Source organism: Podarcis muralis, chromosome 3 (genome assembly GCF_964188315.1).
Source record: "Podarcis muralis chromosome 3, rPodMur119.hap1.1, whole genome shotgun sequence".
NCBI classification, from domain to species: domain Eukaryota; kingdom Metazoa; phylum Chordata; class Lepidosauria; order Squamata; family Lacertidae; genus Podarcis; species Podarcis muralis.
In genome coordinates, this window is record NC_135657.1 from 22,133,135 (window position 1) to 22,161,076 (window position 27,942).

Here is a 27,942-nt window from a genome sequence, read left to right on the forward strand (position 1 = left end):
TGGCCTAACTCTGCAAAACAGTTTTATACTCAAGGCAAAAAAATTAGAAGAAATCTGAGTGCATGACTTGCCTTGCTATAACAGCAGACGCTTAGGCCCCAGAGTTGCTTTGCTAATCTCTGACATGTAATACCCTGTTTTTGTAACCCAGAATGAGAGTGTGTTAAAACCACAGCATGAACTACAAGATGAAACAATATAGTTAATAGACTGTGGGTGTAGGAGGACTATTTTATCTAGACTAAAATGTAGAGAGATTAGAGTCCGGTTGTGTCTTCTGAACCTTAAAAATAAATTGGTGATAGAAGACAGCTGGAAGTTTGGAAATCACACTTGCTCGTCATGACTTGATGACATCTTCTGTGGTGGCAGTGATGAGTTCCAGGGCTAATGTCTAACATTGCAAAGACTCTCCTATCTCCTGTCTTCCTTTTAAGTGATTTACTAGATCTCCCAAGGGTGTGTAAGTGTGAAAAGCCTCTGCTCAGATGGGCATTGATACTAGAGGAGGGTTTAGGAGAGGAGGGTGAGAAGGCTGTGTAAACTGGGGTTGTGGAAGTTAAAAGGCAGCCAGGTTTCACCCCTTCTTTGGACTATAGAAACTGGTATGCTTCAACCCCACCAGTCTTGTTGGCCAGATGTATTGGGACAAATTTATGGTGCTGAATGAAGAAGATGCTGCACATTCTTGCCATTAAATAAATGCACTGTAAGCAGAATTATGAAAAAAGGCAAATAAGGTTGCTTTCTTAATTTACTTTCTTACCACCATTAGAAAATCTTGACTGTAGATTCCTGAGTGTTTTTGCGCTGGGATGTGCATGTGTGTACATGCTGTATCACTTGGGATGTTTTGTCCCAAGCACTGATGTGCAGTGGAAGGGTGGTTTAGCAAAACAGTAAGGTTTGAAGGACAAGAATTGTGCATTGTTCTTTTTACTGGAAGCCCTCCCTGATTCTCTCTCCCCCAACCCATTTTGGAAAACTTTCTGCCTTTATCAAAACATAAATGTAACATTTTTTTCAAATTCTGAGACTTTTGCAGATGAATTCTGCAACTGACAGTCATTTAATACCTTTAAAAACTAGGTCCTTATGGCATAAACCCATTTTGGCAGCTGCATGATTTTATCCTTGGTTTAGGTAAAGGGACCCCTGACCATTAGGTCCAGTCGTGGCCGACTCTGGGGTTGTAGCGCTCATCTCGTCTGGCCGAGGGAGCCGACGTACAGCTTCCGGGTCATGTGGCCAGCATGACTAAGCCGCTTCTGGCGAACCAGAGCAGCACACGGAAACGCCATTTACCTTCCCGCCGGAGCGTTACCTATTTATCTACTTGCGCTTTGACATGCTTTTGAACTGCTAGGTTGGCAGGAGCAGGGACCGAGCAATGGGAGCTCACCCCGTTGCGGGGATTCCAACCGCCGACCTTCTGATCAGCAAATCCTGGGCTCTGTGGTTTAACCCACAGCGCCACCCTTGGTTTACACAGCTATAAAAAATAAAATGAACAAAAGGCCATGAAATGCAAAAGGTAGTTTGCCACCCATTTATATGCTAAGCTCAGACGTATCCAAGATAAGTACAATGACCATGAACATTAATTTGAGCTTTGCATTGAAATGTCACATGATGTAGCTCTTGCATTTCATGAGCTTGCATAAGCTTCTGTTTACACCTTTTTTCACTATGCCAACTCCATGCATCTAATGAAGTGTGTAATAGTCCCCAAAAGCTCATGACACAATAAACGTGTTAGCAATTAAGGTGCCTCCAGACTCTGACTTCGATTCTATTACTGCATGTGTGTACCAGGATTAACCATACCACTCATTTATCCTTAAGCAAATATACCTTTGATAAGTCTATCAAAACAGTGGGAGATGCAAACTGTTCGCCAAATTGCAATGGGGTTTATTTTGCTAAGGTGTCTTAGTATTAAGACAAGACTTCCCAACTGAAGGCACATTGAAGTGCTGAAAGTTCTGTTGAGTATTTCAGATAAGGAATCTTGAGGACAAATGAAAATAAGGGTTGAAGACCTTTGTAGGCATTTTTTTAGTGACACTTAAGAGTGCAATTTAAAGTGAGATCCCTTCAGACAAATGACAGCTGATTAAGTGAGAATAGTGAGAATAAAGTCAATATGGAAGTTAATACTAGCTGCTCTCATGCTGGTTTTGAACAAAAAGTTGAGGTGAAATAGATCACCACCAACAAAGAAAGAATGGTTAACAAAAAAATTGGAAGGTAGCAATTATGTTTAAGGTATGGAATTGAGTGAGAGAAGACAAACAAGAAAGAGAAAATAGAAAAAGATAGATGGAAACTACCGGTATCTATTTATGAAATTTATGAAGTTTAAATATAACATAAACATGGGTGAATAGAATAGTTTTTCTATATAGAAAAATATAATGCATTTTTGAGTGTTATGTAATTATATAATTTTGTGGGATTTAATAAAGTTTTAAAAAAGAAAAAGAAAAGCAGCTCAGTAAGCAGAATGGACAGCATGTTTTTATAGGTATTTGAAATAATATAGTAACTATTAAGGAAAAAGAGGGTGCTGTTGGTAAACAAGGATATAAGGCAGGCATAGGCAAACTTGGCCCTCCAGGTGGTTGGGGACTACAACTCCCATCATCCCTAGCTAACAGGACCAGTGGTCAGGAATGATGGGAGTTGTAGTCCCAAAATATCTGGAGGGCTGAGTTTGCCTATGCCTGATATAAGGCTACAATCCTAAATGAACATACTGAGACTGAAACTTCCAACATATGAACGTACTCTGTATGTGTCCAGAACAGGCTTTGTCAATATGTAAGGCTCACATTTCATTGGCATCACAAGGCATCTCATTTATCTCCTTAAATTGCTTGTTTGAGGAAAGTATAGGCAGGTTCGGTCAAGACAGTGCTGTTGGTAAATGAACTATCTGCTCTCCTGCCAATGCTTTCTTTTTCTTTTTGATCTCATTTCATACACTTTTGAAAAGGCTTCACTTTATAGGAAGAGTTAGACTTATATACAGTACTGCTTTTCTTTTGAACAGTTTAAAATAATAATTATTGCAATTTGTACGGAAATAATCTTTTTTAAAAAAAAAATCACGTAGGTCTTTGCAGGCCACGAGAAATCATTATATTGTTGTACAAACTTCAGTTTAAGACAGTAATGCAGGACATTCTTGTACAGACACACTGTCCGTTTCTAATTCTTGATATCTGGCTATGCGCATCTCCCATAAATAGGTTTCGGAATAAGTGGATTGCTGCTCATTACTACACAGTACTCTTTGCAGCTCTGTAACCCAACAGTTGCTGCACTGTACCGAAGCACATATTTAGGACTGTCTAGCGCTATTCAACAGTTTAAGTGCACATATAGAAAATAGATGCCTTCTATACACATTTTGGTATAATTTTTGCACATCATTTGGCATGTAGGACGGTTAGCTTTATGGTGCCACCTGCTGGGAAGCCCTGTTTTAACACTGAAATTGCCAGTGAATCCCTTGATTCCTTCCAGTTCCTTTGCATCTGGTCGGAAGGCTGGAGCCCTTTTGCTGTCACAAATCTAGTTTTCAGCAAGGCAGTGTGTTTCAACCCAGACTGGCATGCCTCAAAGACATAGCGGTGGATTTTATTCCATTTTTGAAGGCATAGGTTGCAATTCTGGGAGTAGGACCCACTACACCCAACGGGACTTACTTTTGAGTAGGCTGAGTAGAGGATTGTGCGGTTAACCCATCCTTACTCTCATTACATTGTGATTTGGGGCCAATTCATGCATTATTTTGTGATCTTTACGTAATAAATTTTTCATTTGATGGGCCAAGTGTGTGTGTGTGTGGGGGGGGAGAGACACTTCACCAAGGAGAATAAAATACAAAAGGGACTGTCAGAGAAATCGCTTTTAGAAGAAGCATATTTTGACATATCTTGATACTTTCCATGGGCCAAGTTAAAATATGCTAATATTGCCCATAAGGACTTTATGACACTAGAATGCTATTTAAATTATCCTTCGTTTACCTACATTGAGGGTAAACAAAGACTTTCTACTCGGAAGGGATACAAACTGTGCATGTCCAGCAGCACAATCCTGTACATGCCTACCCAAAGTATCCCCGCTTCTCTTAGGACTTAGTTCCTGGTTAATAGGTGTACGATTGTAGCCCAAGCTTGTTGCATGCGTTTTATTGCAAAGTCTGTATAGAGTACGCCCTGCAGCTGCAATTATGGCACAGTGTTCCCATTTGGATTCAGCCACTTTCTGCATAGTATTTTGACATAGTGTATTTCACACATTTTCATTAAATCTTTTGTACTTACACACACACACACACACACACACACACACACACCCCATCCAGCCTGCCTGTACAGGTTTCTTGCCGTCAGTAAAACAGAGCGAGTTCCCAGAACGCACAACTGTTGAGAGGCAGTCCTTTAAAACGGCCAGTAACATATAAATATTGCCATAAACTGTGAACAGCCCCAGGTTTGGCCGGTGTCAAACTACAATGGCCTAAGATGGTGGCTGATGTGTGCTGCTGTTCAAAAGATAAATTTAGTAATCTACACTTGTGCCCCTCTCTTAGTAAACAAATCTAAAAGCCCAAGGCCATCACTGCAGCTTATCTGTGGTCTGTCAGGTCAGTGTTTGTCAGTCCAGGCCTGCTGGATTGGCTCAGTCACAGAGCTGGGAAAGGTGCAGAAAAGGGCAATTGAGATGATCAATGTGTTGCCGCACCTCCTCCATGAGGAAAGGCCAAAGTGTCCAGAGCTCTAAAATTATTAAGAAAAACAACTTAAGTGGAGGAGATGACAGGGGGTTATGAAATTACACATCGCTTGGAAAAAACCAGATAGAGTCCTGTCCCCCACACTTCCTAACAGTAAAACTTGGGGCCGTCCAATGAAATTTATTAGCAGCAGGATCTAGAATAGAGAACTTACTTTTTCACCCAGTGATTGAATTTTCTTCCCCAAGTTTTGGTGATATGTCCCTAGCTTTAAACATTGATTGAATTGGTATATGGTTGATTTAGAACTGTTGGCCACGATAGAGGTTTTGGGTTTAGAGGCAGTAAATACTAGAGGCACTGGATACTAGCCGTTGGAGGCAACAGCAGTGGAAGACAGTTGGCCTTCATGTCCTGATGGTGGACTTCCTGAAAGCATCTAGTTGTCCACCATTAGGGAAACAGGATGGCTAGATGATCCATGGAGCTTTTGTGTTCTTAATTACTGAACACTGCCCTATGTGTTTTTGAGTACAAACAGTCTAGTGTGTAAATGTGAACAAGCTGTGGAAAGGGTTTAACTTAAGATGCGCCATAGTCAATATCTGATACAGTCTCTATGTCTGACAAGATGCCATGATATATTATGTGTAAATATTTTTATAGTTCAACCCATAAACAGGCTTGTTTTAAAAAGCAATGATAGTAGTAGCGTTCTTGACATGTATCACTATCCTGAATAGGGTGCCCGTTGCAACAACACTTCTCTTGGGAGTTGCAATCTATGATGCGCCGCTGTTATATTTCATATTAGCAAAAAAGTGCTTTTCCCATTGGAAGTTCCTGTGAGTCACAGTGTGTCCCAGTCAGTAATCACAAGGTGCAAAGTTGGAGTTATTTCTTTATTAGCAAAAGTATGATCTCCGCAAACTTCACTGTTTGCACAGCAGCTCATTCCCTCTGGGTCTTACCCCATGAAATCCGTTGCTGAGACTAAAGTCCCTGCTTCCCCACAGCTGTCTGTGTCTGCTCTCCAGAGCTTTTCCAAGCACCCGGAGACAGTGCCTGCATGCAGCTAATCTCTCCTCCACCCTTTTCATGCCTCTCCTAGTTCTGGAAGAAAGGGGGGTAGAGAAGCTTGTTGCAATAGGAAGGGGAGATACCTGTGACCAGCCTGACACATCTTAATAAAAAAACCCATGGTTTATCTGTTCTGTGTTCTCTTATGAAATCACATGCATATTCTTGTACTGAAATATGGACTGGGCATGAAAACGTGAGATGGACCATCTGCTCTGAAGCTGAGGGATTAGAAAGAGAAAGTTACCATATACTAGAGGAGACTGGCTATATCCACACAATACATTTAAAGTACAGTGGACACTCAGGTTGTGAACGTGATCCGTGCAGGAGGCACATTCGCAACCTGCAGCGCCACATCTGCGCATGCGCGGGTCGCGATTCAGCGCATGTGCAAGCGCCGAAACCCAGAAGTAACCCATTCCAGTACTTCCGGGTTTGGCGCGGTGCACAACCCGAAAACACGCAACCTGAAGCGTCTGTAACCTGAGTTGTGACTGTACATCCAGTATACATCCTGGGAATCGTAGTTTCCCCCCTCACACAGAGATACAATTCCCAGCACCCTTAACAAACTCTAGGAGGTCTTCCCCCACCACCTGCTACTTGATGCTTTTGAATGGAGAGGCCAGGTTTTTAAATCTTGACCTCCCTTTTCCCACTCACCAGCTTCAGCTTCTGATTCTAGACTTCTCTCTGCCACAGACTCTCCCAGCTCACGAAGCCCTGTTACTCCTTCAGCTTCCGACACCTCCAGTCTTCTCCCTCTGACCACTCATTGTCATCCCACCAACAACACTCCCCAGGATCTGAGCCTTTTCCCCTTGGTGGTTCTCTGGCGGTTCCCTCATTGCGAGAAGCAAAGCTACAGGGAACCAGGCAGAGGGCCTTCTCGGTAGTGGCGCCCGCCCTGTGGAACGCCCTTCCAGCAGATGTCAAAGTGATAAACAACTACCTGACATTCAGAAGACATCTTAAGGCAGCCCTGTTCAGGGAAGTTTTTAACGTGTGATATTTTACTGTATTTGTGGTTTTTATGGAAGCCGCCCAGAGTGGCTGGGGAGGCCCAGCCAGATGGGCGGGGTATAAATAATAAATTATTATTATTATTATTATTATTATTATTATTATTATTATTATTATTATTCCTCCCACCATTCCTGTGTGTGCAAGCAGTCCATGACACCCAGACATAGCCTTTTGCAGTCTCCAAGGCCCATTGTCTACAAGTGCACACTCTTCTTTGTTCCTAATCTTGCCACAACTAATTTAGCATCAGGCTGTTTGAGCCCTGTCTTCTGGGTGAAGCAACACTGCCATTTAGAATATGGCTGCATTCATGACAGAGGTGGCGATGGGAGAGATCAATGAAACAAATGAAGATAAGATCATCCATCACGGGATGCTGACGATTTGCTAAAGGAGTTTCAGGTAGCCCCATTAGCAGTGCTCTGGTATCTCATAGTGAATTTTCTCTTGGCCTTTTAAGATTGAAGGAGGGCTAATTTGAAAAAGCAGCAACATTGGCTCAGTCCTTGGATGTAATGCTGAGAGAATAGATCTTAAACTGATAGCCAATAATGGTAAATCAAACTCTTTAATTTTAAAAGACATTTCTGAACTTACTGAGGCATGTTTTTATCTTTTTGCAAAAGCGGTAGAAATAAACTATATAAGAAAATCCTCCTTATTCTTGCTTTAAAACAAAAGAGACAATCTCCCAAAGTGGAAGACAACCTGTGTCTCTATCATTCACCGGAGAATGTTCATGGACAGAGCATCAATGCAGCATTCACTATATAGATTGGGCTATGCCACTAACATCTGTCTAGGTGGACCTTATGTATATTTTCATCAGATAATAAATGCAGTTTTCTGCATTAATTATAGTTAGTCAGTTTGGGAATCGCCCCAAAGATCAGCAGTATGAGAATTTCCTCCCCCCCCCCCCAATACACATTTCATTTTAGTTTCAGCCATTGTGTAGTTGGGTTCAAGCAGCCCAAATACAAATCCCTTTTGCATTGTGGTCAAAAAGTTGACATAGTTTGGTCTGTGTATCAATTCCCTGGAGGTTCATATTTTTAATATGTTTTTTAGATTAAATGTTTTCTGTTTGCTTTTAATATTCCAAATACGTTTTTGTTTTCTATTTGATTGTATTGCTTTAACTTTTCCGTGCTTGCCAGCCTGAGCTCCCTGGGTGCAAGGGTAGCATATAACAGGGGTCAGCAACCTTTTTCAGCCGTGGGCCGGTCCACCGTCCCTCAGACCATGTGGAGGGTCAGACTATATTTTGGGGGGGAAATATGAACGAATTCCTGTGCCCCACAAATAACCCAGAGATGCATTTTAAATAAAAGCACACATTCTACTCATGTAAAAACACCAGGCAGGCCCCACAAATAACCCAGAGATGCACTTTAAATAAAAGGACACATTCTACTCACTGTCCGTGGGCCGGATTGAGAAAGCGAGTGGGCCACATCCAGCCCATGAGCCTTAGGTTGCCTACCCCTGGCCTATGAATTAAATTGTACTTTGCATCTTGGCTACTCAGCATTTGAGGGTTCTGAGAAAAGGTGGGACTTAAGAGCAGAAAGCAGTACTCCTGTTTACCAGATAGAAAACTGTTAGGATTTCCACTCAACAGTTAAAAGTAGAAAATTCTACCTTCCACCCCCACCCTGGGTTGGTGGCTGGGACTACATAACCATCCAACCCAATGGCTTATTGAGCTTTAGGGAGGAGGAGTGGAGAGAAAGGAATTTGTAGTATCTGTGTGTGTTCCACTTAGGCTGCTGGTGATATTAATGAAGTGGTATTGGCACTGAAATACACATGGTTAAGTTTCAACAAGTAGTGTTTCTGGCTTGCAGAAATCTGTGCCAAGCAAAAAAAAAAGGAAACAAACTGGCAACTGAATTCCTGGCCCATATATTTTCCAGCATTATTTTCTGTTTCTAAACTCTTGTTATTCTCCAAAGCTTCTTTATTTGGGCCAGCAAACCATAGTAAATGGTGCCTCCCCCCCCCCCCCAATCGACAGCTTCCAGTTAATACAAGTTTGTGTCTTCAAAAGGGGAGGGCAAATGAGATCCACGAAAATTCCTGAGCAGTGAAATTTAATAAATATTTTTAACAGCTAGTCAAACATGCAAGATATATTGAATTTCCCCCCTTGCTGAGTAACCAGGTTTTATGTAAGGTTATAAAAGAGGCAAGTGGTAAAATGTCCTAAACACGTCCTCTGTGGTATTCCTACTGGCGGCAATCATTTTGCAACAAAACCATATATATTTTTAAAAAAATACAAATACAGCATGGGATTTTTTATGCTATTGAATTCTCTTAGCTGCTCTTATAGTTGAAAGGGTTTATTAAACCGTGCCATAGGAATGCGCAAGAGGGGTTTAAATCTGATTGGTTTTTGTGTAGTCCTTTGTGCTGCCAATGTCACATCCCAGTAATTTTTGATCCGAAAACTCTTCCAACTGCACTATGGGAAATGCACACGGCAGGCTTGAGTGTCATTTGGGTTTGTGAGCTGCTGCCCAATGCCAGCAATGATTCAGAGGTCTGAGTTTCTCAGATTAATTTTTGAATTGGACTGGAGACCGATTCCATCTTCAGAATGGATCTGCAAAATATTCCTGGAGAGCACCAAGGCATGCCCAAAAGTGTCTCTTGGCTACAGCACAGGAATAAAATCTCTGGCCAGGGCCTAGAGACTCGGTGTCAATATGGCTTGAGGGTCATAGGCTGGTCCCTTCCGCCTTCCTGACCTAATGAACAGTTGGGTGGCAGAGAGGGCCCAGTCTGTCTCCTGAAGGCCTCAGGCTGTAGAGAAGTCCCCAATACTACTCTGTTGGACACACACTGCTTTGTGATCCAGCTTAGCATGCCTGGAGAACAGTAGTGGTCTGCTTGAAAGCAACTGCCCAACATATATATATAACCCACATTGTTGTTGTTGTTGTTTAGTCCTTTAGTCGTGTCCGACTCTTCATGACCCCATGGACCAGAGCACGCCAGGCCCTCATATGCCTGTTGTCTTTGTCCATGGAGTTTTCTTGGCAGGGATACTGGAGTAGCTTGCCGGTTCCTGCTCCAATAACCCACATACCAACCTATTTGATTTAGTACCTTAACTTAACTAAGATTGAACTGGCTTAAAATGAAGAGCTAAACTTAACTCAATCATGATGGGTGTTTATAAGATGCTTATATGCCTAGACTGGTGTAATAATGTCCATGGGTAGGATCCTGAGAAAGTCAACTCCACTGATGAGTAATATTTAAAAGTGCCCAGCCTTCTTTTATTGAATCCCATAGAATTATCTAACTACAGAAAAATTCCCCTAAAACTGTTTTTTTATATTTCTTGTTCTATTCCATTTCTGTGTTGTGCAATATGTGCATCATTGAAAAACCAATAAAATGAAAATAATTAATCTGAATGATTGCATTCCCTTCATCTTTCAGCTTTGCAGGGTGGGGAAGTTCTTCATTCAGAGAATACTATGGTGATGCTTTTTGACCCATCGTTTTGTAAAGCCTGAATTGGCCGAGCTCAGTATATGTCCCAAATACGAGTGATGATAATCAGCTACGTCATGCTCAGAGTAGACCCATTGATTTCAGTAGTATGACTAACATTGGACATCACCGCAGATGTTCTTCAGCAGCAAACACTTCTTGGCGCCAAGATTAAATTATTTTACAATGCCTCATATAAGCTAACAGGGAAGTGATTAGTAAACACAGAACATCAGAATTTCTTTGTTCGCAAATACCATTTTCAAAACTGCAGGTTATATATTATGCTTTCTTCAGCGTGCACAATATATCTGGCTCCTCAATATAGTTGAAAACAGCCTGTTGGTACATTCCTACAATTCTCCTTGGGGGGATGGGATTAAGAAGAAAAGGTTGTATATTTTTGAAGCCACATAGTATTCTACCAAGAGAAATGTTTACATCTGGCATGATCAAAAGTCTTCTGGTATATGAATATGTGTGTGGGAGGTCTTGCTCTACATTAAATGGATTAACAAAGACGACTCAAAACATTGTAGTTCCTACCTTTTCTTTTTTTAAAAAAAGTTCTTCCTGAAGCTTAAAATACCTGTGTCTTTTTTTTGGAAAAGGGTTTTTAAATCTTCCATTGTTTTTATTTGAAGTGTGTGGTATTCATGCTTAAGCTTTTTATGTAATTGCTGGGTTGAAGAAACAAAGGATGGCCTGTACTTTAACCATTTAAATAGCTTGCTTTTTGCACTTTAGAACTCCCACCTTCTACAACTCTGGAACCTGATAAACAAGACATTTGATAGTTTATGATTTTTATATTAAACAATCCACTATAACTTCCCCTTCACAGACCACCAAATTTTGGACTTCCTTTAAACTTTTCTGTGTTGGCTGTTGGTTGGTTGCTGGTTCTTTCGGGAGGCGGGCTTAAGAATGTTTTGCTTAATAGCCCGGATTCTTAACAGTTTCAGCATAAATGATTTGAGATGAGATGTAAGGAACAGTTGGACTTTATTGTAGGCCACAATAGAACTTAATTAAAGGGGGAGTTGTTACAATAAACAGATTAAATTAACTCAGAAGGAGGTGCAATTTGCAAGCCATAGCTGCTGCTCTGTTGCAGGCAAATTTGCCAGCTCAAATGTTGAACTTTAGAAATAGGTTCTGCAGAAATGATGGTCCCGTTTGGCCACGTCTTTTCCTGCATCTTCCTTTACTATAGCTTTGCTCCCTCAATTCATGGAGTGGGGGGAGGGCATTGCTTTAGCCTCGCTCTGCCAGTCCCCCACATACATGAATGGAATATCCAACTACTGCCTGTGCTTGAGCAGCTGGTATAATCATAATAATCATAATCATAATAATTTATTTATACCCCACCCATCTGGCTGGGTTTCCCCAGCCACTCTGGGCAGCATCCAACAAAATACAGTCATACCTCAGTTTACAGATGCTTCAGGTTGCGGTTTTTTGGGTTGTGGATCACCGAAACCCGGAAGTACTGGAATGGGTTACTTCCGGGTTTGGGCAGTCGTGCATGCGCATAAAGCGCTGAATCGCAACCCATGCATGTGCCGACGCGACACTGCGGGTTGCAGACGCTGCGGGTTGCAAATGTGCATCCCACACCGATCACGTTCGCAAACCGAGCATCCACTGCATTAAAATACAATAGTCCTTCATATATTAAAAGCTTCCGTAAACAGGGCTGCCTTCAGATGTCTTCTAAAAGTCTGGTAGTTGTTCATCTCTTTGACATCTGGTGGGAGGGCATTCCACAGGGCGGGTGCCACTACCGAGAAGGCCCTCTGCCTGGTTCCCTGTAACCTAATTTCTTGCAGTGAGTGAACCACTTCGCTGGACCTCAGCGTCCGGGCTGAATGATGGGGGTGGAGGTGCTCCTTCAGGTATACTGGACACATTGTATATGTACCGTGGTACCTCGGGTTAAGAAATTAATTCGTTCTGGAGGTCCGTTCTTAAGCTGAAACTGTTCTTAACCTGAGGTATCACTTTAGCTAATGGGGCCTCCTGCTGCCGCAGCGCCATTTCTGTTCTCATCCTGAAGCAAAGTTCTTAACCCGAGGTACTATTTCTGGGTTAGCGGAGTCTGTAACCTGAAGCGTCTGTAACCTGAAGCATCTGTAACCCGAGATACCACTGTATATTGGTTTGGTTGATTTCTTGATTCAAAACAGGAAAATCACCTATTTGGGGTGTTTTGCCTACGCTTGCTGAAAGGTGCATACGCAAGTAGCATTCATCTGTGTTTTCTGATAGCTACACCTGACAGCTTGCCCATGAGAGTAAGATGATTTGGGACAGAAAATGAAACTGTCCTGAAGGGACTAGACTCTGAGATTCAAGTCTTACATATGACACCTAAGCTGAGCATTAAAAGCTGATGAATTTCTCCATCCCAGTGTCCAACTTATTATTATTACTCTTGGTATATTTATTTATTTATTAAATTTATATCCCACCCTTCCTCCCAAGAGGAATATTATAAATAATCAAAGAACATGTTTGAAACAATTAAAATAGTTTTAAAAACCTAAAACCAGCTAATCATTAAAAACATTTAAAACAATCACATACAGCTCATAATTTCAAAGTTACCCGAAACTATGTCAGCCATCAAATGCCTACTCCTTGTCACTAAATTTTAACATATTTTAAAAGTTGAACAATGGCAGCCAATTTTTTTAAAAAAGGTTAATAAAGGGTTTTGATTTGCATAATCTTAACAATTCCTGTGTTTTTCTTTTTGAGCATAATACATGTTTATATGGATACGCTTAGAGAACCATCTTTACTTTCTCCCTGCAGAGCTTGGCTTCCAAGTGGTGAATGCAGCAATGGCCATGGATTTAACATTTTTTATATTGTGTGAACTGCTGCAGCAGTGGGAGCAGACCGGCGCTGGGGTCTTAATCTTACTGGAGTGGCTGCTAGGAAAAGAAGATTTAGAGACTACAACCTTCGTAAGTCGGCTAACCAGTGCTTGACCACAGCTGGGGAATGCTTGGGTTTTTCGGTGCAATCAGTTGGCTTTTTGCAGGATTTCTTTCAAGGTCGCATGGAATCATGCTTTTGGAATGCAGAAGAGATGTTAACATCGGAACCATGTTTTGCTTTTTTTAAAATGTGATACCAATTCAATCATTGTACCATTCACTTATGAATGTGAATAATGTCCACTCTTGGTTCATAAAGCCGGTTTCTCTGGGCATCACATTTTAACATGTTAGAATAGAGTCGCCCAAGCTGGGTGTGTGAGAAGGGACCAGGAAACAGAAGGCACACCATGGATTTTTTGCACACACGTGTACTTCTGAACCAGCCTTTGTGGGAATGGTGAGGGTAGTAGGAGAGGATATATCGATTAAATATTATCCTTCCTCACGCTAATGAGCTAATAGCAGAGCACATTCCCTTGTACATTGCAGGAAACTAGTTGATAGATTCAAGATAATCAGTTGAATTAAGCAATCCAGTCTGGCTTGTCCAGATTGTATTGTTCCTGGTAAATCCCTCTAGTTCCCTCTTAAAAACAATAATGACACAACAGTCTTCTTTTAGAAGTAATGATGAGGTTTACTTACACTCAGTTCGCAGTATGGTCCTGAAGGCAGGCTTTATCTTGTAGTTACAGTTTCTGAGAAAAGTGTGGGTTCTGGTGGCTGAGAGCCAGCAGACAGCAAAAGGGCAAAATGTAGACAAGGCTAGCCCTTTTGTAGAGTCACGCCCATCTACTTGGTCACACACACGGGGAGGATGCTCCAGACCAGGTGTGACAGTCAAATGTTGTATTTGACTGCTTCAGTGATGTTACATCCCACAGCCTTTTACGTGCAGTGCAATAAACATCCGCACAAAATTTGCCCTTCGTGCAATGTTACTCCGGGATGAATTTGAAGACCATATCAAATCCCTTCATTTGAGCCTGTTGAAAGTTACTGAAACTGAAGCATCCCCATCACACTTCTAGTAAATCAGCCAGCACAATCTCTTCACTGTGTGCAGGTATTATAGCACAGAGGTGCACAACACCTGATACATGAACGTGCTATAAAACTTTTCATAAGCTGTAGGTTAGCATATCTGTTTGATGCTCTTCTGCTCTTTGAAGACTCGTGTAGTTTTCACTTTTTAAAAATCCACTCAAACCTCTTTACAAAACAACACAGGCAAATCCCCATTTATGCGGGGGCTAGGGACGCGGGTGGCGCTGTGGGTTAAACCACAGAGCCTAGGACTTGCCGATCAGAAGGTCGGCGGTTCGAATCCCCACAACGGGGTGAGCTCCCGTTGCTCGGTCCCTGCTCCTGCCAACCTAGCAGTTCAAAAGCACGTCAAAGTGCAAGTAGATAAATAGGTACCGCTCCAGTGGGAAGGTAAACGGCGTTTCCGTGCGCTTCTCTGGTTCGCCAGAAGCGGCTTAGTCATGCTGGCCACATGACCCGGAAGCTGTACGCCGGCTCCCTCGACCAATAAAGCGAGATGAGCGCCACAACCCCAGAGTCGGCCACAACTGGATCTAATGGTCAGAGGTCCCTTTACCTTTATGTTCCGAGGCACTATGCAAATCATTGAACTCGCGTATATTTGAAGCACCGTTGGAGAAAGATGCAAAGACCCTCTGGAAACCCTTGGAAAACCCTTAAAAAAAACAGCAGCACTTAGCAGCCTCCCTCCAAACCTCCTTGCTCAGATTCCAAATGAAGAGTTGCCTGTACAGTATTCTGCTAGGCACATTTAACTTTGTGAAATACAGTAGGATTTCACAGAACAGCAAGCTGACTCTGTACAGTGGTACCTCAGTTTATGAACTTAATTCGTTCCGGAAGTCAGTTCTTAAACCAAAGCCGTTCTTAAACCGAGGCTCACTTTGCCTAATGAGGCCTCCCGCCGCCGGTGCCCTTCCACCGTTCAGATTCCGTTCTTAGACCGAGGTAAAGTTCGCAAACCAGGACACCACTTCCAGTTTTGTGGAGTTCGTAAACCGAATTGTTTGTAAACAGGGATGTTCTTAAACTGAGGTACCACTGTATATCTCAAGCAGACATATCTTAATGTTTCAAGGCAACTTTTAATTTCCATTATTTAAAGAAATACAATCATCTCATGCGCAATAATTCTAGATATAGTTCCATTTCATTTTTACCTGAGCAATTTAATGAGATTCAGTGTGGCCATTGAACTATGCATGCATGTGGCAGCAAGAGCTGCAATACTGCCTGCACCATGGGGGAGAAGGAAGGCAGTCAGATGAGTTCGCCTCCTGCACTTTGCAGAAGAAGTGATATTGACATCAAAAAGGGTATGCATACAGTGTCCACAGAGTGGCTTACTTCCAAGTCAACGTGCATAGATGCCTTGCTTAAGACTGAGCAATTTTTTCCTGGTGCATGTGAACAATTTTGCATAGGGGTTGTTTATCTCATACCATTGCCAATACATTGATTATTGCTGGTTTTACGTGCAGGTGGAAAATGACTATCTGTTTGACAAAGGAGAAGCAAATTTCTGGGCTGAGAAATTAACGAAGGTGCGCCAGCTGCGTAAACACCTCTTCCTGCTCATACCAGTGACTCATGTCAATCCATGTGATCAAGGAAAGTTGCACCAGTTGGCAACATTAGCATCTGATCAAGCCAAGCATGTGACCCAGCTTCTTGGAGAAATGCCTTCAGCTCCTGAATTTTCCCGATCTTCGGAACTCACGCAATTAACTATTCGGAAGGAAAGAATATCCACTTGCCTCAAAATACTAAGCTTGCTCGAAGCTGGAAATGACACGTGCAGAAAACTTGAAAACACGAATGCGTATGATTTGCTCACTGCCGATTACAACTTGTGAACCACACTGTGAAGGCAAAGGCAGGTCATAAATGTGAACGGCGTTGTAGGAATAAGTCCTAGATACTCCGTACTTCAATCCCTTGAATCTCCATCCAACTTTCTGCTGACGAATGCTTCTCTGAATGCTCTCATAAGCAGAGTTTTTATTGCAGCTGTTGTAGGAAGCAAAGCTGCTAAACTCTTTCTTCCCATGCACTGCATGCTGGCCACCTGCTAATACAATTTGCTGATGTTGCCCCACGAGTTGCTCTTGTTCTTTGACATTGCAGTTCATATTCCTTTTCTCATTGTGCTTCAAGACCCATTCACAGACAAATATCAAAGTTCTAAGACCTTAAGAGTTCAAAACTTAATTCTGTTTTCAACCATGACGGAAAACGCCTTTTCCAAAAGCATTCTTTCCCTACGTAGACACAAATACAAGCTTTCCCACAAATGCAACTACTTGATTACCCTTGTAGCTTGAGCGATTCAGTATTAGAATACTATCATTTGTGCTTTCAGCTCAAAAGCTGTTCCACCTGTACATGAAAAGTATGATACCCAGCATGAAACATGCCTCCACACTCCCAATCAGTCAGCAAATGGCCAGAAAAGAAACAGTTCAGTACTACCTAACCACAGAGATTAGTCATTCTTCCGAAGGGCCTGCATCTTAGAAATTTCCTTGAGAGATCAACCAAGGTTGACTGCACCCTCTTAATAATGGTCATTAAGTTTAATGTCCTTCGCTGTTATTTTTACATTAAATGTTTTGTACCAGGTTATATTGCCTCGCTGAAATTATTTTTCACATCTGTTAAGCATTGCCTCTGCCCCACAATGCTCCGCATTGCTGATTCCCTCCCACCCCCGCCCTGATAGCTGGGAAGTGTAGGATGAAAAAGACAATTTTAACCTTTTTAGCATGAGAATACAATTTATACACCATGTTGCAATGCATACTGGATACCAATTTGATGCTTTGCAAAGTGATTGGCAGTGTCTGAATACTAACATCATGCATATCAAAGAAAACTCAGCTGGAAAGCCTGCACCTAAAAAATTATTATTATTAGTTCTTTACAACACCTTCCGGTATCTTTATTTTCTCCATACCATGTTCTAAATGCCCCAGCAGATGGCGCCCTAATACGTATTTTGTTACTGAACCATAAAATAGACCAAGCTGCTGAGGTTTGTTTGCCTACTACAGTAACCTTGCCACATGCCCATGCTGCCAAGGGCAAACAAAGCCCTCTCACTGTCATCGTCCCTAAGAGGAATGTATCTCCAACAGGATATATTGGGCAAGGACCGTAGCTCAGTGGTGGAGTATCTGCTTTGCATGCAAAAGGTCTCAGATTCAATCCATGAATGTCCACTTAGAACTGGGTGGGAGCCTTGTCAGAAATCCTGGCCTGTTGCTGCCAGGCTGAGTAGACGTTACAGAGCTAGAGAGAGCAATGGTGCGACTCAGCACAATGCAGTTTTCTGTGTGTTCCCTCTTCTGCGCCCCAGTAAAATTTCACAAACATCCCTTTTGGTGATGGGGAATGTGAACAGTTGTAGAAAACGGCAATATTGGCTCATTAGTAGCAATATTGTCTATACAGGTACTAGTTTACAGTTCAGTGGCACCCTCCCTGTGGAACGCCCTCCCATCAGATGTCCATGAGCTAAGTAACTGTGCAATCTTTGGAAGGCATCTGAAGGCAGCCCTGTTTAGGGAAGTTTTTAATGTTCAATGTTTTATTATGTTTTTGTATATGCTAGAAGCCACCCAGAGTGGCTGGGGCAACACAATCAGATGGGCAGGGTACAAATACCACCATCTGGCAGCCTGTCCTAACCATGTTTTGTTGGAATGAAGTCATTGCCTTATCAAACGTGAAGCAAATCTCACTTGGCCACTTATTCATGCAGAAATATAAGGAAATTCATTCTAATCATACTTCTGAATTATATCCACTTTATTTGACCGAATACATTTCATTTGAAAAGCCATAAAGTATTAATTGTTGAACCAATTCTGTTGCTTAGAATTGCTGTTTCACCTCCCTCTTTTTAAGTGTCACTTAACTTTGTACTCACATAACTTTTAATAGTGTGGGGACACGGGTGGCGCTGTGGGTAAAACCTCAGCGCCTAGGACTTGCCGATCGCATGGTCAGCGGTTCGAATCCCTGCGGCGGGGTGCGCTCCCGCTGCTCAGTCCCAGCGCCTGCCAACCTAGCAGTTTGAAAGCACCCCCGGGTGCAAGTAGATAAATAGGGACCGCTTACTAGCGGGAAGGTAAACGGCGTTTCCGTGTGCAGCTCTGGCTCGCCAGAGCAGCTTCGTCACGCTGGCCATGTGACCCGGAAGTGTCTGCGGACAGCGCTGGCTCCCGGCCTCTTGAGTGAGATGGGCGCACAACCCTAGAGTCTGTCAAGACTGGCCCGTACGGGCAGGGGTACCTTTACCTTTTAACTTTTAATAGTAGGCTGTGAGCATTAAACTTTCATATAATCGGCAAACCTTGGCTATACTTGGCATTGTTGAAGATGTTAACAAAATGGGAAAGGGCCGTAGTGGTTTCAGCTTAAGTAGAATTAGGAAACCCCAGAAAGGCGGTTAATCAATAAACAAAAGAGCTGCAAGAAAGAAACAGCCTTATCGCTGTATGGCTTTAAGCTGTGTAATATCCCTTTAGTTTATAGATAGCAAATAATGGTACATGATCTTGTATGCGTTTCATCACACCACGAGTTACTGTATAACTTTTCAATCAGAAACTTTTAAACCTTAAACAGCAGCTGTAAAAGAACAAAAGTCTATCCCAGAGTAGCTGTCCATTGAGTACTTAATCGGGGTCGGTTATCTTAAGTATTGGCCTGGCTGTTGATTATAGATTGATCTTTGCCTGGCTGCAAGTATTTCTTACGTATTTATTTTAAGTGAAGGGGAATTCTCAACTTTGAAGCCAGAGCTTAGGTCAAAACTGTTCGCTTATTTCGTCCCCCCTTCCCGCAAGTGGGAGATGCCATTATGTCACTCTGAGTAGACCCAAGGGGTGGCAGGTAACAATAGTTCAGCTATGAAGATCCTAGGACGTAGGGGTTCTTTTGCAAGTTGATAAACCAAGATTAAACCCAGCTCCCTCCCCCGACGCGCTTCCTCAATAAATGAAGGCTGCGTTCCTCTTACGGGATGCAGGCGCTAGGGGGTGGCCGCCTCCTTCAGGAACTATTTCTGGCCCGCATGTCAACTTGTCACGTCCACTTCTGGCTTGGCAATGCAGTTCCTCGGCCGTAGCCGCAAAGCGTTGCAATTGCCAAAGAGATTAGTCTGAAAGGTGAGGGCGAGGGTTTGTTTTCCTTTTTTCTGCCGTGGCGCAGGACCAGCGACCGCTTGGGGCGCCTGCTTGCGCGCCCTCGCCTGGGGGCTTTTGTTTTCCAAACTTCCTTCTCGGCGCAGAGCCGAGGGAGAGCTGCGGAGCCTCCCCAGAACGGGCTTCCACTCGCTTTATTTGTGCGGGTGGAGGAGGTTTTTCTTTGCGCGCGGCGAGTCCGCTCCGAGAGTTGCTGGAAACGCCCCCCGCCCGGCCGCCCCCGCTTTGCAGGAGAGGCGCTTCCGGGTGGGAATGAGCCGAAGTAACGGGAGGAGGAGGAGGAGCCAGGGCTGTAGCTTAGGGCGGCGGCGCGCACGCACACGCACGCGCTTGCGGAGCGGCAGCCTCCCGTAAGGAGGAAGCAGGGCACCAAATGGACGCGGCGGGCGGGCAGCGCTGTCAACTCGCCTGCCAGTGGGCGCAGCTTGGTGGCTAGCGCGCCCCTGGATTTGGAGAGCCTCGCCGCACAGCCGCTTCTTCCGAAGCAGCCGCTTGAAAGGAAGATCAAACGGCGGCCTCGCCTTTGTAAACCAGTCAAGGGCAAGAAAAAAGGGGGGGGGGGAGGTCAGGGCGCCTGACACTTTCCGCTTTGCTCCCCACATGGATGCAGCCCGGCGCTCAGTGGATGCAGGCATTGCCTAGGCGCAAGGAAGCGGAGCTCCGACGGCAACAAGTCCTTCCCGCATCCGCCCATAAGCCTGCCTGTCCTTCTCTGGGAACTGGGTCGAGCTCGCGTGTCAATGCGCACAGGCCAGGCTCGCTTGTTCTTGCGTAAGATGCTGAGCTGGTCTGCGAGTGGGGGAGCTTTCCCCCGCTGCTACAGTAAAAGGAGCGATGAGAATCGGCCTCCCCAAAGAGGGGCCGAATTACGCACTGCTTGGTAGGCAAAGCGAGTTCCAGATGGGGCGGGCGCACTTGCTCTGGGAACAGCGCGCCCCGTTGCGCGCCGTGGGGCTTCCTTCCTACTACGCTGCGCGCGCCCCTGTACTTCCCCCCCGCAAACGCGCGCGGAACTCCTCGGCGCGCGCATTCCAAGCTCTCCAAGCCAGCGGGTTGAATTCATTAACTGGGACCAAAGTGTGGAGAGACTTCATTGCCGCGGCGGAGGGACTTGGGGAGGTGGAAGGGGGAGGCTGCGCAGCTCTCCCTCTTTTTTGGCGGGGGTCCAGAGGGAAGGGGTGGGGCTGGGCAAGGCGAGCGCCGGCGCGCGGTCCCGCAGCTGTGCTGCGTCAGCCCGGCCCTCCCCTGGCCAGGCGCAGCGGCGAGCGGGGAGTTTGAGGCTGTGTGTCAAAGGACGAGGCGCTGGCTGCGCCAATCGGATCACAAGACCTTGAGCGGCTGCCAAGTCTGGGAACTAGTCGGCAGCGGGACGGTCGCACGGGCTGGGGCTTCTCTTGAGCAACAAGGAACCCAGCAGCTGAGGAGTTAAAGCGCCCTTTCTTCTTTCTCTTGCAAACATCACACACCCCAGCGGGCAGCGGTGGTGCCGTCCAGCCAGTTACACGGCCAGGCGGGCAGCCTTTGTTCCCAAAACCTGTTGCGTGGCACAAGGTCCCTTGATTGGGCGGGAGGAAGAGGAGGAGTTGTAGGGGCGTCCCATTTCACTCCCAGGCCCTTTGATGCTTCGCTGCGAGCTTCCCGAACGGCTCAGCGGGGGTGTGAAACTGGCAGGAAAGCCCAATGCCAGCGTGTGTTTACTTGAAAACTTCCGAGCCGTGCAAGGAGCTGGGCGGGCTTCGTGCAAAGAGGGCGGCCGATCCTCCGCGCGGAGTGGTGGGGGAGAAACCCAATCTGGAGAGAGCATGGCCAGGGGGGCTCTCTGTGTACGTCAACGCTGCCTAGACCTGGAGTGCAATCGTGTCTTTACGCCCCGTGCTGCATGATGCAGCAGAAAATTGCGCTTTGGGTGCAGACACCGAGCTAACATGCATTGCTGCTCAAAGACCTTTTGTCAAGTAGCAATTGTTTCGTAATTCACCCACGTGATGCAAGCACCCTGCAACCCGAGCCTATGCGTGTTTACTCAAAGTAAGCGCCGCAGAGTTCAACGTGCACAGGGGCTGCGGTCTCGGCGCACAAGCCTTGCGGAAACCCATTCCTCTTCATACTACAAACCTGAGGTTCAGCAGGTGTAGGAGCCACGCTGCATTCTCGAGCAAACTGCGTTCGTGCTTTGCCGGCGGTTAAACTCATGGGAGTTTCCTGTGCACATGGCGTTTATTGCAAGCCTCGCGGAAACTGCGCCGCCCATAACTAAGCAAGCCTTTTGTATACAGAATGCATTGTGCAAAATAAGCCAGCCTTATAGGATGTCTTCCCTGGTGCATGTTCCGATGAGAAAAGTAAACTTGCACCCTTGACTGCGTATATTGGCCGCGCTTATAGAGAGGGAACAGTACCTTCTCTATGCGAGCCAGCGAGCCTCCAGCGCGTGCCTAGCACAGCAAGGACTGGGGGGAACCGATCGCTTTGCGCGGCCTTAAGACTTTCTTTGGCGAACGCGACCCTTCCCGAGACCTCGCCCCCTCCTTTCTGGATCACTTCTCCAACTTGCCCCACCTCCCTCCTCTCCCGGCCGCTGAAAGAAAATTGGCGGCGCCCAATGAGAAGGAGCGCCGAGACAAAAGAGGCAGGGCTAGGCTGGGTGGGAGGGGAACCTCTGGGTGCTGTTGCTGGGAGACCCCGGCCGGGTCAGTGTTGGGTCCCTCCCCGCTGTCCTGGCGTTTATATATGGGGCGTGTACGGCAGTCGCGGAGTTCCAGCACTCGAGATAGCTGCGGCCGCCGCTTTGGCTGGGCACCCGCTTCCCCATCTCGGTTGGGAAATTGATTATATAGACTTTTTCAGCTCTCAAGCAATCCGCCCTTTCCTATCCAGTCGTGGCTCACCCAAAGCTTCCGAGGAAAGTGGGATCTTTCGGTCCTTCCTGCATTTCCGACCATTACAGGATCTAGAAATGTCTACAACACTCTTATCTGCCTTCTACGACATCGACTTCTTGTGCAAGGTAAGGGCAGGGAAGCTCGCGCTCTTGTCTCTCTACCAGGGAGCTGAAATAGTTCAGAGAAGTTTTGGCGCAAAACTGGTTTGCAGAAAGAACCCTGTCCAAGGCTGCAATCCTGTGCACGGTTACTTGGGAGCGAGTCTGGCTGAACCCCGTGGGACAGACTCCCTGCTAAGCATGCAGAGGAACGAGCTGCAGGAACGGCTTTGTTCTGCAACAAGTTGCGAGGAGGAAGATTAAAACTTTTCTGCTCTCAGTAACTTCCCAGGGAACCTGCTGCTCCCTGCTGCTCGTGCATCTCTTGTAGCCTTTCGCTTTGTAATGGAGGGAGGTGACAGCGAAGAAGGGCATATTTCCAGTGGAGTGCCTGTTGTTGTCCTCAGTTGTTGTTGTTTGCTTTTATCTTCCTTGTGATTGTTCCCGTGTACGTGTGGGGTGGGTGTGTTTTAAAATAAAAACTGAAATGGCAGATGTGTGGAAGCTGAAGCTTGCTACTGCAAGGTCCGGCTGTGTTGAATCGGAACTCTTTCGTGCAGCCCCTCCGGATTGGTGGGAGGGGTTTCGGAGCACCCCTCGAAAAGTTTTAAATTGCAGGTAGCGGGAGGGGAGGGAGCCTTGACAACCAAGACCGCATGGATACGCGATTGGAGCTGGCGGGGGCTCCTCTTGGGCGATTCCGCTGAGGAAAGACCCTTGTGGTTGGTGCAGAATAGAGAGACAGAGAGGTGCTGGAGACTTGCAAGCCCCTGTCCTTTCCCCAGGCTCTCGGCAGTCACGGTGCACCGTTTTTTCCCCTTTTTCTTTTCTTTCTCCCTCCCTTCTCTGCCCCGTTCTCCCCTACCCTCCCTTCTGGCTCCCAGACCGAGAAATCCCTGAGCAGCATGCTGGACAAGAAGGCGGTGGGGAGCCCCGTGGGCACTTCGCCCAGCTCCAACTTCGCGCCGGGCTTCCTGCGGAGGCATTCGACCAGCAACCTGCAGGCTCTGGCTAACGGCAACGCCAAGTTCCCGGCGGGCTCGCCGTCGCCTTCGCCCTCTTCCTTCGGCGGCCTCAAGGAGCCTGGCACCGGAGGAGGAGGCGGCGGCGGCGGAGGGAGCAGCAGCCCCACCACCGCCTTGCTGAACAAGGAGAACAAGTTCCGAGACCGCTCGTTCAGCGAGAATGGCGAGCGCAGCCAACACCTCATGCAGCAGCTCCAGCAGCAGCAAGTGGTGGTGGTGGCGGCTTCTTCGGCGGGGAAGGGCGGCGGCAATGGCAACGGCGGAGGGGGCGGCGGGGCTCCCATCAACTCGACGCGCTACAAGACGGAGCTGTGCCGGCCCTTCGAGGAGAGCGGCGCCTGCAAGTACGGCGAGAAGTGCCAGTTCGCGCACGGCTTCCACGAGCTGCGCAGCCTGACGCGCCACCCCAAGTACAAGACGGAGCTGTGCCGCACCTTCCACACCATCGGCTTCTGCCCCTACGGGCCGCGCTGCCACTTCATCCACAACGCCGACGAGCGCCGCCCCGCGCCCGCCAACGGCAGCGGCGCCAACCCCGCGACGCCGCAGCACCAGCCGCCGCCCCACCAGACCAGCGCGCCGCCCCCGACGCACAGCGGCGGCGGCGGCCACCACCACCACCCTCTGCACCCGCCGCACGCGGGAAGCACCGGCGACCTGCGCGCCTTCGCGCCCTCCGCCCGCGACCACCCGCTGGCGGGCGGCGGCTTCGGCATCCCCCACCCTCGAGGCGGAGGAGGAGGAGGGGACAGGCCCAAACTGCACCACAGCCTCAGCTTTTCCGGCTTCTCGGCGCACCACCACCAGCACCACCACGGAGGGGCGCCGGGCGGCTTGGAAGCGGCGGCGGCCGCGGCGGCAGCCTTGCTCCTGGAGAGCCCCGGCGGGTCTCGCACGCCGCCGCCTGCGCGCTCCTCGGGCGGCTCGTACTGCGACGAGCTGGTGGCCTCCCCGCCGTGCGCCAACAACGCCTTCGCCTTCTCGGCGGGCCAGGAGCTGGGCAGCCTCATCGCGCCGCTCGCCCTCCACGCGCCGCCGCCGCCGCCTCCCCCTCCGGCCGGCTGCTTCGCCAACGCGGCCGCCACCTTCTACCGCTGCCACCAGCAGCCGGGCGGAGGAGGAGGAGGCGGCAGCGGCGGGGCGGGAGGAGGAGGCGGGAACTGCTGCCCGCCGCCCGGCCCTCCGGCCTCGCCTCCTTTCACCTTCCAGCCTTTGCGCCGCCTCTCCGAGTCGCCCGTTTTCGACGCCCCGCCGAGCCCTCCGGATTCCCTGTCCGACCGAGAGAGCTACCTGAGCGGCTCCCTCAGCTCGGGCAGCCTCAGCGGCTCGGAGTCGCCCAGCCTGGACTCGGGCAGGCGCCTGCCCATCTTCAGCCGCCTCTCCATCTCCGACGACTAAGGAGGCGCAGGGAGAAAGTGGGACTTTGGGGGCGCAGAGGGCAGGTGTCCTATGGTTGTCAATCTTTGGGGACCTCTGCTTTTTTTTTGGAAGGGAGGGTCCCTCGTTGGGCAAGCTACCCCCTTTCCCCTCTTCAATGCCCCCTATTATTTCCCTGCCTTCTCACCAGGAGCAGAGACTGCAGCAGCCTCCAGATACTAGCCAAGCTCGCACAGACCCTTTTCTGTTTTCTCCCCCACACTTTTTTGTGTGTTCCTTTTTAAGCAAGAGAAATCCTTTTGATTGCTGAGCAAATTCAGAGAGGAGACAGGAAAAAAGAAGCTTCCCCCTGCCCCCCCCCCCTTATCAAGAGCTGAACAAATGCCAGTTTGTGAAAGGGCAAATGATGTCATCAAGAGAACAATCTTATTTTTATATATCTAAAGAGACTGGAAGGAGAGGATTTCTCCCCCCCCCCCTTTTAGTCTAGGTTATAAATGTGCACCAGCAGCAGCAGCCATTCCATCTTCCAAGTGTGTTTTATGGGGAGGGGAGGAGACAAAGGGTAATAATAAAGCATTAGCAAACAGTTCTGCCCAATCCTACTCCCCCAGGAATCAACAATCATTCTGGAGGCCCATGAACTCTGCATTCCAGGTCCCTCCAGATCGCTATACAACAACAAAAAAAGAATTTAAAGTAAGGAGTGTGGGGTTTTTTTTGCCTTTCAATCAAATTTAAAGTAAATATACTAAATGTATAAGCTTTTAAAAGAAAAATCCAACATCCTGCCAAGAATATGCCTTGATAACACTCTAGTTTTTTTATATATATCTTATATATATATTATAACATGCTAAAACTTCCATTCCAAAGTTTAATATTGGTTCCATTGCCACCACTTAGTGGATGTTTGGCTTAGAACAATTTTTTTGTTGCTTTATTTGGAAGCATTCAACTGAATTTAGTTTGTAATTGTTGGAGAATAACTGCTGATTTTTTAATTTTTTTTTAGCTGAGTTGATTGCACAAGTCACTGCACAACTCAATATGAAACTATTTAACTTATTTATTATCTTGTGAAAAGTATACATTGGTAATTTGTTCATACTGTATTTATCGGGTATGATGAAAAGCAATAGATATATATTCTTTTATTATGTTTAAATTATGATTGCCATTATTAATCGGCAAAATGTGGAGTGTGTTCTTTTCACAGTAATATATGCCTTTTTGTAACTTCACTTGGTTATTTTATTGTAAATGAGTAAAATTCTTAATTTAAGAGATTGTATGTAATATTTATTTCATTAATTTCTTTCCTTGTTTACGTAAATTGAAAGATTGCATTGGCCTTTTTTTATATAGAAATCTGACTCAATGCTGTGGAAGTAGTTTTGAGAAATTTCAATGGGTTGTGTTTTGTTTTTTTTAGAATGTACAATGGTTGTAACCCGTCCAAGTTTAAACCTACTTTGCAATCAGAATTTAAAGTGGCAAAACCTAATTCAAACTTTTAAAATTAACCAAAAAGTATTCGTGTTGCCTAACTTCACCAATCACACTGTGATAGTTAAAAAAGTATGTAGCAATAAAGAGGGGGGAGGGGGGAGCCCAGTATTACGTCCCACAGTGCCTTCATAAGGGTCCATGCTTGCCTTAAATGTTCCTCAACCAAATGAGTATTTTCTTAATGCTTGAGAATTTGAATGTAGGGCTGGGGGTTTTAACTACATGAAATTGTACCACTCGTGTAAGTAAGGAGGCCACATTTGGGACCTGAACCTGTAAATGTGTTCAGGATCATATCTTTTACAGTTCCAAAACATGAAACTTTTTGTTTGGAAAAAAAGTCAGGAGTTATACAAAACTTTCATGGGAGGGTGAATGGATGAATGAGCAGTACATTTTTTTTATTAAAAAAAGAAAAGAAAACGTACATAGGTACAGATTCAGCACTATGTACTCTTTGGACTACTTTAACATAAGAAGTATGTTTTGAATGTAACTAGAAGATAAGTCAACTTGAGTTGTAATATATTTTGGAGAGTCAGTTCACTACAAATTTGGAGTGCGAGACTGTAAACTTTGTACTGTAAATGTTTTGTAGTTCTCCCAATAAAAACTCTTGAGGAAAAAAAAATCCCAAGCTATTAAAAGCCAATGTCTGCAAGGTGGTGGTTCTTTATTAGTTCTGCCCTATCAGTATGGTGTCTTAGCTACAGATTAACCTGGTTTTGAACTGCAGAATCGCTCCATTCCTGCAGAAATACTTGGGAGGCTGCCAAAACCAATAAACTTTTGTTCCAGAAGGTTCCAAGGTACTATTTCAAACCACACACAGTCCTGTATACATCCAACTTTTGAAAGGGGGCAGGAGAGAGAAACTGGCTTTCCTTGGTGATCTTTTGAGCTGCTGATTTTTTTTACAAAAATAGTGATCAGCTTATTAATATAAAGGAAGTCAACAATAGAATATAACTTTGCCTCGAGAGGAAATGATGAATGGGAATAATGCACAGTTCATCCTTGATTACTGTTAAAAATATGTTTCCTTGTAACAACACAGAGGTTTACCTGGATAAGTTCAATGCTTTTTAAACAACAAAGCACTGCATGTTTTCCTAAGTAGGATTTTTGTCTAGTTCTTGCAATGGAAGGTGGTAAACAAACAAACCACATCTTCATTCTAGCACAGGCTCTCCCAACTCACCAATCCCAGCAAAACTCGGAACAGTTTTCCATTGCTAATCATCCATACAAAAATATTTCCTCCACACAGAAAACTAGCATATGGGGAAGATGGAAGGCTACCAGGGAACTCTGGGAAGCCCAATTTTTTAAGGTACAAAACAGGTATTCTCTCATCTGCCATTGTGAGAATTTGGCCCAAAATGCTTGCTATATTGAACGTTTACTTTTTCAGAGCTTGATTAGTTCTTTGTTGTGATATTGGACACATGGAGGCCTGCTAGTAAAC

At 45.8% G+C, this 27,942-nt stretch overlaps 2 protein-coding genes across 5 annotated transcripts in view; both read left to right on the top strand.

Annotated features, from left to right (window-relative positions):
- Positions 1-16,995, top strand: part of THADA (THADA armadillo repeat containing) — a 152,560-nt gene extending 135,565 nt beyond the window's left edge. For all 4 annotated transcript variants that reach the window (XM_077925538.1, XM_028724800.2, XM_077925537.1 and 1 more), the window contains 2 exons: positions 13,193-13,347; positions 15,852-16,995. In XM_077925538.1, coding sequence (XP_077781664.1) covers positions 13,193-13,347; positions 15,852-16,226 — 530 coding nt within the window. In that variant the 3' untranslated portion in view covers positions 16,227-16,995. The remainder of the gene's footprint in view (positions 1-13,192; positions 13,348-15,851) is intronic.
- A 3,781-nt stretch (positions 16,996-20,776) lies between these two features.
- On the top strand, positions 20,777-27,126 carry ZFP36L2 (ZFP36 like 2 zinc finger CCCH-type). The gene is made up of 2 exons (XM_028724801.2): positions 20,777-22,587; positions 23,445-27,126. The coding sequence occupies exons 1-2, from the start codon at positions 22,183-22,185 to the stop codon at positions 24,981-24,983; spliced, it is 1,944 nt and encodes a 647-aa protein (XP_028580634.2). The 5' UTR covers positions 20,777-22,182; the 3' UTR covers positions 24,984-27,126.
- Positions 27,127-27,942: the final 816 nt, after the last annotated feature.